General features: G+C 36.9%; 1 protein-coding gene and 1 non-coding gene across 2 annotated transcripts; both read right to left on the reverse strand.

Moving 5' to 3' along the window:
- Positions 1 to 11,692: 11,692 nt before the first annotated feature.
- Positions 11,693 to 13,184, reverse strand: LOC146941277 (arabinogalactan protein 41-like). The gene is made up of 2 exons (XM_085755044.1): positions 12,867 to 13,184; positions 11,693 to 12,170 (listed from the first exon to the last, which is right to left on the reverse strand). Exons 1-2 carry the CDS (start codon positions 12,982 to 12,984, stop codon positions 12,097 to 12,099), a joined length of 192 nt encoding a protein of 63 aa, XP_085611170.1. The 5' UTR covers positions 12,985 to 13,184; the 3' UTR covers positions 11,693 to 12,096.
- A 409-nt stretch (positions 13,185 to 13,593) lies between these two features.
- On the reverse strand, positions 13,594 to 13,665 carry TRNAH-GUG (transfer RNA histidin (anticodon GUG)). Its single transcript has one exon. It is a non-coding gene; the product is annotated as a tRNA-His (tRNA).
- Between the last annotated feature and the right edge of the window lie 258 nt (positions 13,666 to 13,923).

Genomic DNA, 13,923 nt, shown 5'->3' on the forward strand with positions numbered 1-13,923 from the left:
GGACTACTTCCGGATTGTGGAAGGAACCAGTATAATTGCTTTGTGTCGTTCTTCTTCTCTCTCTCTGTTTTATTCCGCTGCATTTAGATTCTGATCATCACTTCAGAAGCTGTCTCACTTAGCTTCTGATCAGTGTATTCAGTTATTTAGAGAAACGAAGAATTTTTCAAAACACAATTCAACCCCCCTTCTTGTGTTTTTCTCACCTTCAATTGGTATCTAGAGCCTTGGTCTGTTGTGTATCACTTAACCGTGCAACAGTCAAAGATCTGAGAAAAACATGACTACTCCTCCTCCTGATGGTGATACTAGCTATAAAAATGTCTCACATGATTATAGTGATAGTAAGAAAACCAGTGTTGGAAAAGTTCCAAAGTTCAATGGAGATGCTGAAGAGTTCTCTTGGTGGAAGACCAATTTTTACAGTTACATCATGAGCCTAGATGAAGAATTGTGGGATATTCTGGAAGACGGCGTTGGTGGTTTAGTCCTTGATGAAGAAGGAGCTGCTGTGGATAGAAAGAAACATACTCCAGAACTGAGGAAACTTTACAAGAAGCATCATATTATCAGAGGAGCTCTTGTCACTGCCATACCCAAAGCAGAATACATGAAGATGAGTGACAAATCCACTGCTAAAGCTATGTTTGCTTCTCTCTGTTCAAATTATGAAGGGAGCAAGAAGGTCAAAGAAGCAAAGGCTCTCCTGCTTGTACATCAGTATGAGTTATTCAAAATGAAGGATGATGAAACTATTGAGGAGATGTACTCAAGGTTTCAAACCTTAGTTTCTGGTCTACAGATTCTAAAGAAGAGCTATGTTGCTTCTGATCATGTAAGCAAGATACTCAGAAGCTTACCTGCCAGATGGAGACCAAAAGTGACTGCCATTGAGGAAGCTAAAGATTTAAACACTTTAAGTGTCGAAGATCTTGTTAGTTCTCTCAAAGTTCATGAGTTAAGTCTTAATGAACATGAGTCTACTAAGAAGAGTAAATCAATAGCTCTTCCATCCAAAGGCAAGTCATCAAAAGCTCTCAAAGTGGTTGAATCTGAAGAGGAAGAACAGTCAAGTTCAGACTCTGAACCAGATGCTGCTGAAATGGCCATGCTCTCAAACAGACTTCAATATCTGGCCAAGAAGAACAGAAAGTTCCTCTCCAGAAGGGGTAACTCCAGAAGCTCAAGGAAAGAAGATCAGAAGGGATGCTTCAACTGTAAGAAGCCAGGTCACTTCATTGCTGAATGCCCTGATCTTCAAAGAGAAAAGTCAAAGGACAAGTCAAAGAGGTCTACCTTCAAACCAAGCAAACTCAAGAAGCAGATTAAGCAGAGTTTAATGGCAACCTGGGATGATTTGGGTAGTGAATCTGGATCTGATAAAGAGGAAGCTGATGAAGATGCAAAGGTAGCTGTTGGGTTGGTAGCAACAGCAACTTCAGAAGCTGGATCAGATTCAGACTCAGAAGATGAAAATGAGGTATATTCCAAAATTCCCAGAGATGAACTTGTTGAGTCACTTAAAGAACTTCTTACACATTTTGAAGTAAGAACCAATGAGTTGAAGGATTTAAAAGAAAAATATGCTGATTTGGTACAACAGCAAAAATCAACTCTATTGGATCTGAAAGCTTCTGAACAGGGACTTAGGGGCTTTGACTTCATGTGTAAAACATATGAAGACCAGCTCAGGTTCTTATGTCAGAAGCTACAAGAAAAGTGTAATGAAAAACCTTTAAGTAATCATGAAATTGCTCTTGAAGACTTCATTATATCTGGCATTGACAGAAGCAGAGTGGCTTCTATGATTTATAGCATTTACAAGAACAATGGCAGAGGAATTGGTTTTCCAGAAGTGAAACTGGAGAAAACCAATCTAAAGTCTTGTTGTGAATGCATCAAGGAAGGTCTGAAAACATTCTTTGTACCAGAAGGGGCTGAGTTGGAAACTGTTGTTCAATCAGAACCTGAAGCTTCTAGTTCTAAGGCTAAGATTACTTCAAAGCCAAAGAACTCTAAGTCAAAGGCTATGATCAAATCTGATTCCAAAACTTCAAAGGTTAGGATCCTGAAAAGATCAGAACCTATTCCTCAGAGTCTGGTGAAACCAAAATCTGGGGTTCTGAAGTCTAAGTTTCAGAAGAAGACAGTTACTGCTTCTGAAGTACCAAAACCTAAGGTGATGGTTAATCAGAAGCAACCCAACTCACAGCACAAGGTACAAGAAGTGAAGAGTAAAGCCTTAAGTACTAACCTTCCAGGACCCATAGAACAATGGGTACCTAAATCTAAAAATGTCAATGATGCAGGTATGTCTAAGAGCAGTGCCAAAGCAAAGATCATGGTACCTAGACAGTGGTTGCTCAAGACACATGACAGGAGACAAGTCCATGTTCCTCAGCCTAACAATGAAAGAGGGAGGAAATGTGAAATTTGGAGGCAACCAGTCAGGCAGGATCATAGGTACAGGAACTATTGGTAATTCCTCTACCTCAATTAATAATGTATGGTTGGTAGATGGTCTTGAACATAACCTTTTGAGCATAAGTCAATTTTGTGATAATGGTTATGATGTGCTTTTTGAAAAACCCAACTGTACAGTAATCAACAAGAAAGACAAATCCATTGTGTTCAAGGGAAAGAGAGTTGACAATGTCTATAAAATCAATTTTTCTGAACTGGCTGATCAGAAGGTGATTTGCCTACTATCAGTGAATGATAAGAAATGGATGTGGCACAGAAGGTTGGGACATGCTAACTGGAGGTTAATCTCTAAGCTTAGTAAGTTACAACTTGTGAAAGGGCTACCAGACATTGACTATCATTCATATGCACTTTGTGGTGCATGTCAGAGAGGGAAAATTGTGAAATCATCTTTTAAAACCAAAGACATTGTCTCAACCTCAAGACCTTTAGAATTACTCCATATTGATTTATTTGGACCAGTGAGTACTGCATCCTTATATGGAAGTAGATATGGATTAGTCATTGTTGATGATTACAGCAGATGGACTTGGGTGAAATTCATAAAGAGTAAAGATGTTGCGTGTGATGTATTCAGTAGCTTCTGCACTCAAATTCAATCTGAAAAAGAATCAAAAATTTTGAAAGTCAGAAGTGATCATGGTGGAGAATTTGAAAATGAGCCATTTGAAGCTTTTTGTGAAAAACATGGAATTTTCCATGAATTCTCTTCTCCTAGAACACCACAACAAAATGGAGTTGTAGAGAGAAAGAATAGAACTTTACAAGAAATGGCCAGAACCATGATTCATGAAAACAATTTACCAAAACATTTTTGGGCAGAAGCAGTGAATACAGCATGCTATGTTCAAAACAGGATCTATATTAGACCTATTTTGGAGAAAACAGCATATGAACTCTTTAAAGGAAGAAAACCCAGTATCTCTTACTTTCATCAATTTGGATGTACTTGTTACATTCTGAACAACAAGCTCTACCTAAAGAAATTTGATGCCAAGGCCCAAAGAGGAATCTTTTTAGGTTACTCTGAAAGGTCAAAGGCATACAGAGTGTATAATTCAGAAACACTCTGTGTTGAAGAATCTATGCACGTTAAATTTGATGACAAGGAGCTTGAAGATAAAACTTCAAAGCAGGGTGAAAGTTTTGCAGAGATACAGGTTCCTGAAGCTACTCCAGAACCTGATCAGATAGCTGAGTCTGAAGATAGTCCAGAAGCTGAACCCACATCAGAAGCGCAAGATGAAACTGCTTCTGATGAAGCACAAGATGGCTCACATCAAGAAGATCCTCCCAGAAACACATTCAAACACAAGTCTTCACATCCTGAGGAGCTAATCATTGGAAACAAAGATAGTCCAAGAAGAACAAGATCACATTTCAGACAAGAAGAGTCAATGATTGGACTAATCTCAATGATTGAACCTACAACAGTTGATGAAGCACTTTCAGATGATGGATGGATCCTAGCTATGCAAGAAGAGTTGAATCAATTTCAAAGAAATGATGTGTGGGATCTGGTACCCAAACCTCAGCACAAGAACATTATTGGAACAAAATGGGTATTCAGAAACAAGCTGAATGAGCAAGGTGAAGTAACAAGAAACAAAGCCAGACTTGTTGCACAAGGGTATAGTCAACAAGAAGGCATTGATTACACTGAAACGTTTGCTCCAGTTGCAAGATTGGAAGCAATCAGGTTACTTCTTTCCTATGCAGTTAATCATGGCATAATATTATATCAGATGGATGTCAAGAGTGCATTTCTCAATGGTGTCATAGAAGAAGAAGTGTATGTTAAGCAACCTCCTGGATTTGAGGATATTAAATATCCTGACCATGTTTTTAAATTGAAGAAATCACTATATGGCTTGAAACAAGCTCCCAGAGCTTGGTATGATAGACTAAGTAATTTCTTAATCAAAAATGATTTTAAGAGAGGACAGGTTGACACTACACTCTTCAGAAGGACCCTTGGGAAAGATATTCTTGTTGTGCAAATATATGTTGATGATATAATATTTGGTTCTACTAATGCATCTCTTTGCAAGGAATTTTCTGAGTTAATGCAGGATGAATTTGAAATGAGCATGATGGGAGAGCTGAAGTTCTTCCTTGGCATTCAAATCAATCAATGCAAAGATGGAGTCTATGTTCATCAATCAAAGTACACAAAGGAGCTTCTGAAGAAGTTCAAACTTGAAGATTGTAAAGTGATGAACACTCCAATGCATCCTACGTGCAACCTGAGCAAAGAAGATGAAGGAGCTAAAGTAGATCAGAAGCTGTATAGAGGTATGATTGGTTCTTTGTTATACCTCACTGCATCTAGGCCAGATATTTTATTCAGTGTATGCTTGTGTGCAAGATTCCAATCAGATCCTAGAGAATCTCATATGACTGCTGTCAAGAGAATCTTCAGGTATTTGAAGGGAACAACTAATCTTGGACTCCTTTATAGGAAATCCTTAGACTATAAGCTAATTGGATTCTGTGATGCTGATTATGCTGGTGATAGGATTGAAAGAAAATCAACCAGTGGCAATTGTCAATTTCTGGGTGATAATCTTATATCCTGGGCTAGCAAAAGACAAACAACTATTGCTATGTCTACAGCAGAAGCAGAATACATTTCAGCTGCAAGTTGTTGTACACAACTACTTTGGATGAAACATCAGTTGGAAGATTATCAGATAACTGCTAACAGTATTCCCATTTATTGTGATAATACTGCTGCTATTTGTTTGTCTAAAAATCCAATTTTGCATTCAAGAGCTAAGCACATTGAAATCAAACACCATTTTATCAGAGATTATGTTCAAAAAGGAATTTTAGATATACAATTCATTGATACTGAAAATCAATGGGCTGATATATTTACTAAGCCTTTAACTGTTGAAAGATTTGATTTTATAAAGAAAAATTTGAACATGCACTTCGTGTCTGATTAAATGTTTGCTTGCTCCTGAATAGGATTTTAGGTTCTGAAGTTAGTTCAGAAGCAGTAGTCCATCAGAAGCTCTTTATTGAGGTTCTGAGGAAAACTCGCTTCTGATGATGACATCAGCATCTGAAGTCCAGAAGCTGGATTTGTTGCTTCTGAATAGTTGAATAAGTGGAAACGTTGGGAGTTACTTTTTAAAGTAACTTCTGGCCCACTAACCTGGTAGTTACTCTGTGAACTTCTTACGTGGCCTGTATGTGTTGGTGTATAACTAAAAAGGGCAATGATGATTTAAAAGCTTTGAAAGTACTTTTCACGCGCCCCCAATTTTGTCATTAATGTTATGTTTGTTTGTCTCTTTTGAATTGCAATCGTTTTACTTTTAACACTTTGTCAATTCACACACTACTCACTCACAACAAACACATTTGCTCTCAAACCGTTTGCGAAGTAAGCGCATTCTCTCAACCTTAGAACCCTAAAATCTTCATCTTCTTCAAATCTTCGTCAATCATCAAATGGCATCATCAAGCTCGCAACGAAAAGATTCAGTATCTACTTCAAGAATGGTCCCTGAATATGACTACAGAGGAAGAAGCATGAAATTGGAAGAATGGGATTTGCAAGTTCAGATAGAGAATCCAGTGGACTTTGATTCTCTGAATTTTCATAGGTGTTCTATCAGAAGCTACTATGAAGAGCAAGGACTCATGGATTATTTCAGAATGTTGAATGGACCAACATATGAAGCTCTGGTTAGACACTTCTGGGTAAGAGCAAAATTTTACAACAAAGCGGCATCCTTATCTGAGGAAAGTCAAATGGTGCTAATGTATCCTGAATTAGAAGGGAAAACAAGAGAAGAAATGGGTCTTGCGCCATTCGTTGAAGATGAAATCAGATCCAGCATCTGTGGTATTCCAATAAGAGTTGCACAATGGCACATAGAGTATGTTCTCAAGGCTGCAGCCTCTGGATACTACTCTGGAATTGATCTTTCAGATGCTGCTGAAAAACGCATTTGGAAAAAGCAAGCCAACTTGGTGATTTACAATTCTGAGAAGGAGAAGAAATATGCTGAATTGAGCATGGAAACCAAGATGCTTCTGAAGATTCAGAATGAGACCCTGTTTCCAAGTGGTGACTGTGTGAAACCAAATCTAGCTCAGAAGGTCCTTCTCCAGCACTTCATCAAGAAGGAAAAGGTGAATGTGCCCAAATACGTGTTCAAGTACTTGGTAGAGTGTTTGAAGCAGAGTCAGCTACTGGATAAACCCTGGGTTCCTTATGGAAGACTCCTCTCAGAGATATTCTATCAAGGAGGTATCTTGAACAGTCTCAGTCAATCTCAAGGCTTCACAGATCAGCTACTTGACACAAAAACTGGAAAATTCATTAATGCTCATACTCTATTGAATATGAAGCTAATCAGTGAAGTCACCAAACTTCAAACTGATTTAAGTGAATCACTTGTTATGTCTGATCTTATGAAGGACTTTCCACCCATCTGCAAGAAGGATCCCATTGAAGTGCAATTGTACTATATCAAGGAACATTTTGAGGCAACCAATGAGAAAATCAGATTGGAAGATATTCCAGAGGAAATGTATGGTGGTGCTCTGCCACGAGCCAGAGGCAGAAAGTCAAAAAGGAAGATGACTGCAGAGCAATATCTAGAGGTTGAACAAACTACTAAAAAGGCAAAAGTTGCTGCTGACAAGCTCAAGATTGGTAGTTCATCAGCACCTTCTATTGAAGAAGCCATTGAAGTCATGGACTCCAGGATGATCATGGGTGTTGACATTCCTCTTGATCAACCTGCTATACCAAAGAGGAAGAGAAAGCCAGCCTTGAGGAGAACAAAGGATTTTCCTCATATCACCTTAAGAGCTCAAGCTGCTTCTGATTTGAAGTTAAAAGAGTTACAAGAGAAGAAAGCAGCCGCTGAAAAGGTTCTGGAAATTGCTGCTGAGCTACGAGAGTCTGTAGTTTCAGAAGCCAAGCAACTGTTGCAGGTGTCCAGTGAATCTGCTAAAGAGGATTCTGATCCTGAACCAGAAAAGGTAATTAATATATCTTCAGATTCCGCATCCGCATCATTATCAGATTCTGATGATTCTGATGATGATGTACCCTTAGCTCAACTTTTTCAAAAACCAGTAAAAAGCCAATCAACATCAACCAAAACCAACGATAAGCCCTCTTCGTCAACTTCTTATGAACCAGTTGGCCACATAGTTAATGAGAAGTTAGCTGAACTGGCTGTGCAGAGAGAAAGAGTCATTGATTCTATCTTTCGCCTTAACCCTCAACCCCTTTGCATTCAACCTCTCAACATGATTCCTCCTGAAAATGTTGAGTCCACCTCAGAAAAAGCCTCTGAAGCAACTCCAGAAGCAGCTGCTTCTGAAAACGTTGTTTCAGAAAACCCCCATCAACAAACACCTGAACCACAAAAACCCACAACACCCCCACAATCACCAATAGCCATCATTGACCCCCAACTCAACACTCAAACATCAACTTCACCACAACAACCACCATCTGAAACTGAATTTCAACCTTTACCTGAACACTCTCCTGAACCAACTCCCATGGATGTTGACATCTCTCTAGTCAATGTTCAAGCCTCAACCTCCACCACACACATTGATTCTGACCAGCCCTCATCTTCTAACACACAAACACACCTTACCATTCCAGTTCCTAACCCTATTCAAGACTTAGAAATCAGTGATTCTGATCTTGAAATCCTTGAACATCCACCCACAAACATCCTGGAATCTGGATATATCAATTCTGAGCTTCAGACAATCCTTAGTCAATTGCTTAATCTTGTGGATCAACGAAGGACAATTGATCTCACAAGTGCATATGAAGACTCCTGGGCATCACTTCAGAACCGGGCAACTGAGCTAATTGAAAGCTTAAGGGCTAAGTGCATCAGAAGCAAGGAAGCTTCTGTCAGGAAGTTAATGGAGCATCTAAATCAGAGTCTCAGAGTAAGAAGTTCTACACTGCTCCTGGCAAACCAGCCTTTCTTCTTAGAAACGGATTACTTGACCAGAGAAGCAAGGTTGTGTAAGCTTCTGAAGAAACAGATGGCACAGCAGCAGCAAGAAGCTAAGGAAAGGGAACAGGCTCTTCTCCAGAGGCAACAACAGCTTGAAGAACTGTTGCAGAAGAAGATTGAAGAAATGGAGGAGATGAAGAAACATCATCAAACCAACACTTAGTTGCACACCCTTGTGTTTTTCTTTTTGGTTGTTGTTTGTTTTGAATTCCTAGTCCTTGCTTCTGAAACCATTCTGTTTTAATTCTCTTTGCTTCTGAATGCTTACTGATTCTGACTGTTTAGCTGCTTCTGACAATTGAATATACATGATTTTTGCTCTGATTTATTTAGTTCATTGCTTAGTATACTCTCTCACGTTTGAGTTTTTCTCATATCTTTTTGTCTTTTGTGCTTAGATTTATTTTAATTTTTTTTGATAATGACAAAAGGGGGAGTATTTGTGACAAGTATTTAAAGGCTCTGAGCCCCATTAATGGCATTTGAAATTTTTGAAAAACTTCTATCTTTTTACCTTATTGGTATAAGCTATGAATGAACGAAGGAGTATCAAAATTTCAAGTAAAGTTAATTGAACCATTCTTCTTATCTATAAGTAAATTCTTTCAATGATTCAATTTTGCTTTTAAGCTCTGATAATAATTATTGCGCGCAAAATGAATTTAATTAACCTGGATAGAACTTAGGGGGAGCTTACAAACCTCACCTTAAAGACTATCAGACTCAGGGGGAGTTTGAGCTTACAAACCTCAGATTCTGAGCTTACAAACCTCAGAACCCCAAAGTCAACTTGTTAATTAGATTAACAACAATTGATCAATTTTAAATACTTTTGTTTGTCATCATCAAAAAGGGGGAGATTGTTGGAACAAAATGTGTTTAACAATAAACCTTAAAGAGTTTTGATGATAACAAGGTATTAAAAATTGTAAATTGGATTAGCTAATATTTGTTCAAGTGTACAGGACCATAATTATAAAGTTACATCATCATTGGTTCTGAATGAGCAAATAAAGAGCTATGGAAACAACAAAAATTTGAAGCTTGGACGCTCCTGAAGGCAACTTGCTCCTGAAGAAAAAGCGCTCCTGAAGTCAAGCTGCTCCTGAAGAAAAAGCGCTCCTGAAGAAATAGCGCTCCTGAAGAATAGTGCTCCTGAAGACAAGAGGTCCAGAAGTCACATCATCAGAAGCTGCATCATCAGAAGCTGCATCATCAGAAGCTGCCTCATCAGAAGCCATTTCACCAGAAGCTGAATATCAACTGGATTTGCAAAGAATCAAGAATTGAAGAATCATCAATGCAAAAGCTGTCTATTGGATTCGAAAACACAAACAAAGGATTAGTGGAGCTTGCAACGGTCATTTCAAAGGTGTTTGAAGGTGTGTGTTTGCAATTTGGACGAAAGCGTTGACATTGTACTTTGTACGAATTGTACAACCACGTTCTCCACTACTCTGTTTTGTGTCTGCACTTCAAGACAAGAAAACAGCTCCAGAATACGGTCTCGCCTGCATAGATGTTCCTTTGGATAAGGAATGGATTTCAAATTTGTTCTTCATAGGACAACAACCAAATCAGGCAAAAGATCATTGGTGAAAGATCAAGCTTCAACAACGACTCTTTGGTGTGCTGGCAATTTCACAACGTCTCTTTCACACCTCTATATAAAGGAGTGAAGACCTAGAGAATTGGAATGCAAGAACGCTGAACGAAAGACTCACAAGATTTTCACAAGTACCAAACCTCTGCTGAAATTGTTCTGCATTCACTTAGAATTTCTGTGTCTCAAAGTCATATCTTAGAAATTCTTAAGTCCATTGAGTCTGTATCTGATTTGTATTGTGAGCACCTCTGATTGTATATCAAGTGTTCAACCTTAAACAATTTTCTGTGTAATTTTGTTTAGTTAGGAAGTCTCTTGCAGTTGTGCTTGAGCAGGAAGTCTCTTGATTGTGTTCTTGAGCAAAGGAAGTCTCTTGCTTGTGTGCTTGAGCATTGGAAGTCTCTTGCTTGTGTGCTTGAGCATTTGTAATCAGATATTACTCATAGTGAAATCTCCTTGGAAGTGCAAGGGGGACTGGACTACTTCCGGATTGTGGAAGGAACCAGTATAATTGCTTTGTGTCGTTCTTCTTCTCTCTCTCTGTTTTATTCCGCTGCATTTAGATTCTGATCATCACTTCAGAAGCTGTCTCACTTAGCTTCTGATCAGTGTATTCAGTTATTTAGAGAAACGAAGAATTTTTCAAAACACAATTCAACCCCCCTTCTTGTGTTTTTCTCACCTTCAGATATGAGTGGATTGCATTTTTTATACAAGCATATAAATGTTAGACTCCTTGATTTAGGTAGAACTGCAAGTTTATGTTTTGGAAACCCGGGACTTTTAACGGGTGTACAGACTACAATCCAACTGTTCCTTTGATCAAACCACAAGGCCAATGAGTAAAACAAATTCTGAAGTCTTGGAGGAAGGAGCTGACATTATTAAATCCTTTAGTATATCTTTTTAATCACAAGCTTTTCCCATAAAAAGATGACTTGTTTTTCTATCTTTGCCTGAGTTTTTCCAGTACCATTTGCTATAGAGATAAATAGACCAAATGACCAAAAAAATAGACCAAATGGATGTCCTGACCAAAAAAAAAAAAAAAAATAGACCAAATGACAGAACAATAGTTATATATCATATGACTAAAATGTGCTGGTGTTGAATATGGGAATAACAAATTTAATTCCATTGACCTCGTCAATAATTAAATAAATGAATTCCATTGAATTATGATGTTTTTAACATCAATGATTCGGCGACCGCCGTTAGTTTTGTCACAGTAGCAGTTAAACCTGCTTATCCTTAAAGTAGTCGCATATTTTTTTTGTGGTGGTGCCCGAAGTTCGAACCTAGGACCTTGCATATATTATGCATTGTTCATACCAACTGAGCTAAGCTCACGAGGACGTAGTTGCATATGAAATAGTAGCATGTCTTTCAAAACGCTAACAATACGTAATTAAATAGCACACAATTGCAATTCTGCATGAAGTACCAAACGGTCAAATTTTCAAGTGTGATTAACAGGTTCAAAGGTGTAGATCACAAGTCATTTTTCCTCCCATAGCCATAGCCTTGTATAAGATAGAGAAATCTCTTGAAGAATATAGAGATTAAATTTTATACACTCACAAACTAATGTAATAAAATAACATCATAATGTAATTTGATTGGAATTGAATACACTATTTTTTTTACCTATACAAATTAAATCCAAGAAAATATATTCCAATACTTGGTAAATCTTAATAGCTACGCCACAGCAAAAAATAAGTCTTTTAACATGTTTTTTTTTTTGGTCTAGAAACTGCAGGAGTTTTATTTGAAAACCAGAACACAATAATCTATAGATCAACCAATACATTAAAATGAAATTCTCATTGGAGCATAGGAGAATTACAACAACTCATTTCTCCAATTAAAATCTCATCCTCCTCTCTGTTATGACATGAATGAATGCCTCTCTTTGCCTTTAAAATTAGGCTCTGTAGCCATTCGTGAATTTAGAACTAAATGAGGAGTTTCTCTCTGGTGGATAAATTAATGAATGATATAGGTCAACACCAAAGCCACAAGCATTAGAACACATGCAATCGCTTGGTCAATTGTGGTGCCTGCATATTATAAACAACAATTCATTAGCAATATTCACTACACATTCTCCTATCAATAATGCTCATAAAGAATAATAGCATGGAAAAATAACAAATTGAAAATCAAATATGGAGATGTTTTTGGCCACAACCCTTTAGTTCTAGGGAATGGGACATGGCGATACATAATATAGCTAAAAGTTAAGTAAAATTTGGTTAAAGATTGTTCCTACAAACCCAGGTTCTTCCTAACCGTTTATATGGATATTAGTCCACATTTGTTTTATAATCATTAGAACTCTATTTTATCAGTCAAGAAACTCACATATATTTTGAGAGGTAGTCAATAATTTAGCCTTAAAAAGTATAAGGTGTTTTTATTAGAAATAACAAAATTCCAAAAAGATTTATGAAATGATTTTTTTTCTTCTTTCAATCACATTAGTTTTCGGACAATTTATTTTATGTAGCGAATTGATTAATGCAAAATGACTAGCTATATGATTGAAGAATTTCAAATTCATTAATAATTTTAAAAACTAAATTATCAGTCATTTATTTTCAGAGATTAAATTGGTGATTCATTTGGTTTATTGAAAAATAAATTAAAATGGAGGATATCATATTTGTTATATGAACATATTAATTGTAAAAAAAGTGATGAAACATTAATAAGGGTATCTAAAAATTAAAATAGAGAAAATTAAGAATATTTACCATCGCTTGTAGGAGCAGGGGCAGGTGCAATGGATTGTGAACAAGCCACAGAAATAAGTGTTGCATAAATGAGGCCAAGGAAGGCAACCACCCTGAATGAAGCACATGAAACAGCCATATATGTTTCTCTTAATATTTTCTTTCTTCTTCTTGTTTTATTTCTCTCTCTCTCTCCTTCTCTTTCTCTCTTGATTTTTCAAGTTTTTAGAGAGAAAGAAAGGAGAGAGAAATTAACTAATTAATCCAAATAATTACAAGACTCGTGTAGGAGAAAGATGTTCGGGGTGGTGAAAATGAAAGAGCTTTGTGGAATTCCTTTTATAATGGCAATGCAAGTTTTCATAAGCCACCTAAGTTGAGATGTTAATTGAAGGTGTACCCGTATGTTTAGGAGAATCCAATATAATAAACTAACATGAGATTTTCTTTCTGTTCTTACTTAATATTTAACCAATAATATTTTTCAATGGCAACTCATATTTGCTTTAGAACCTTTTTGGTACGTTTTCTTCTATATAGAAACACAAAACCATGATGATGAGTGGATATTTTAAGGGATGAATGAAACACTTTGTTAGTTGGTGTCATGTTTTTTATATTTGTCTCTCAAAGACAGCGATTTCAAGCTGTAGGAAGTTGGTGGTTTTCTGGTATTCGAGGTTTATGAAAAACTAAACCAAAAATAAAAAAATATAAAAAAATTGTTTTGATATAAAATATAAAAAAGTGTGGCTGCTGGGATTCGAGCCCAGGTCTCCACGGCCACAACGTGGAATTCTTACCACTAAACTACAGCCACTTGATGTTCTTATATCGAACATAATTATTTAAATACACATATTACTGTTTTGAGGGGAAATAAAATATACACATCCAAACAAACAAAATCGACAAAAATTTGGTATCTATCTTTTTTTGTTTTTTTTATAACAAGTATCGACAATTGAAATCCTTTAAAAAGTTTCTATGCACGGCAAATATTCTGCATTAAAAAAAAAAACTAACAGAATCCTTCTGCCTATGTTGAAGAAGAAGTATCATGACTGACATCAGTTTT

The sequence above is a fragment of the Medicago sativa genome, chromosome 3 (genome assembly GCF_051527215.1).
Source record: "Medicago sativa cultivar Bolivia chromosome 3, Bolivia_mono, whole genome shotgun sequence".
Taxonomy (NCBI): Eukaryota; Viridiplantae; Streptophyta; class Magnoliopsida; order Fabales; family Fabaceae; genus Medicago; species Medicago sativa.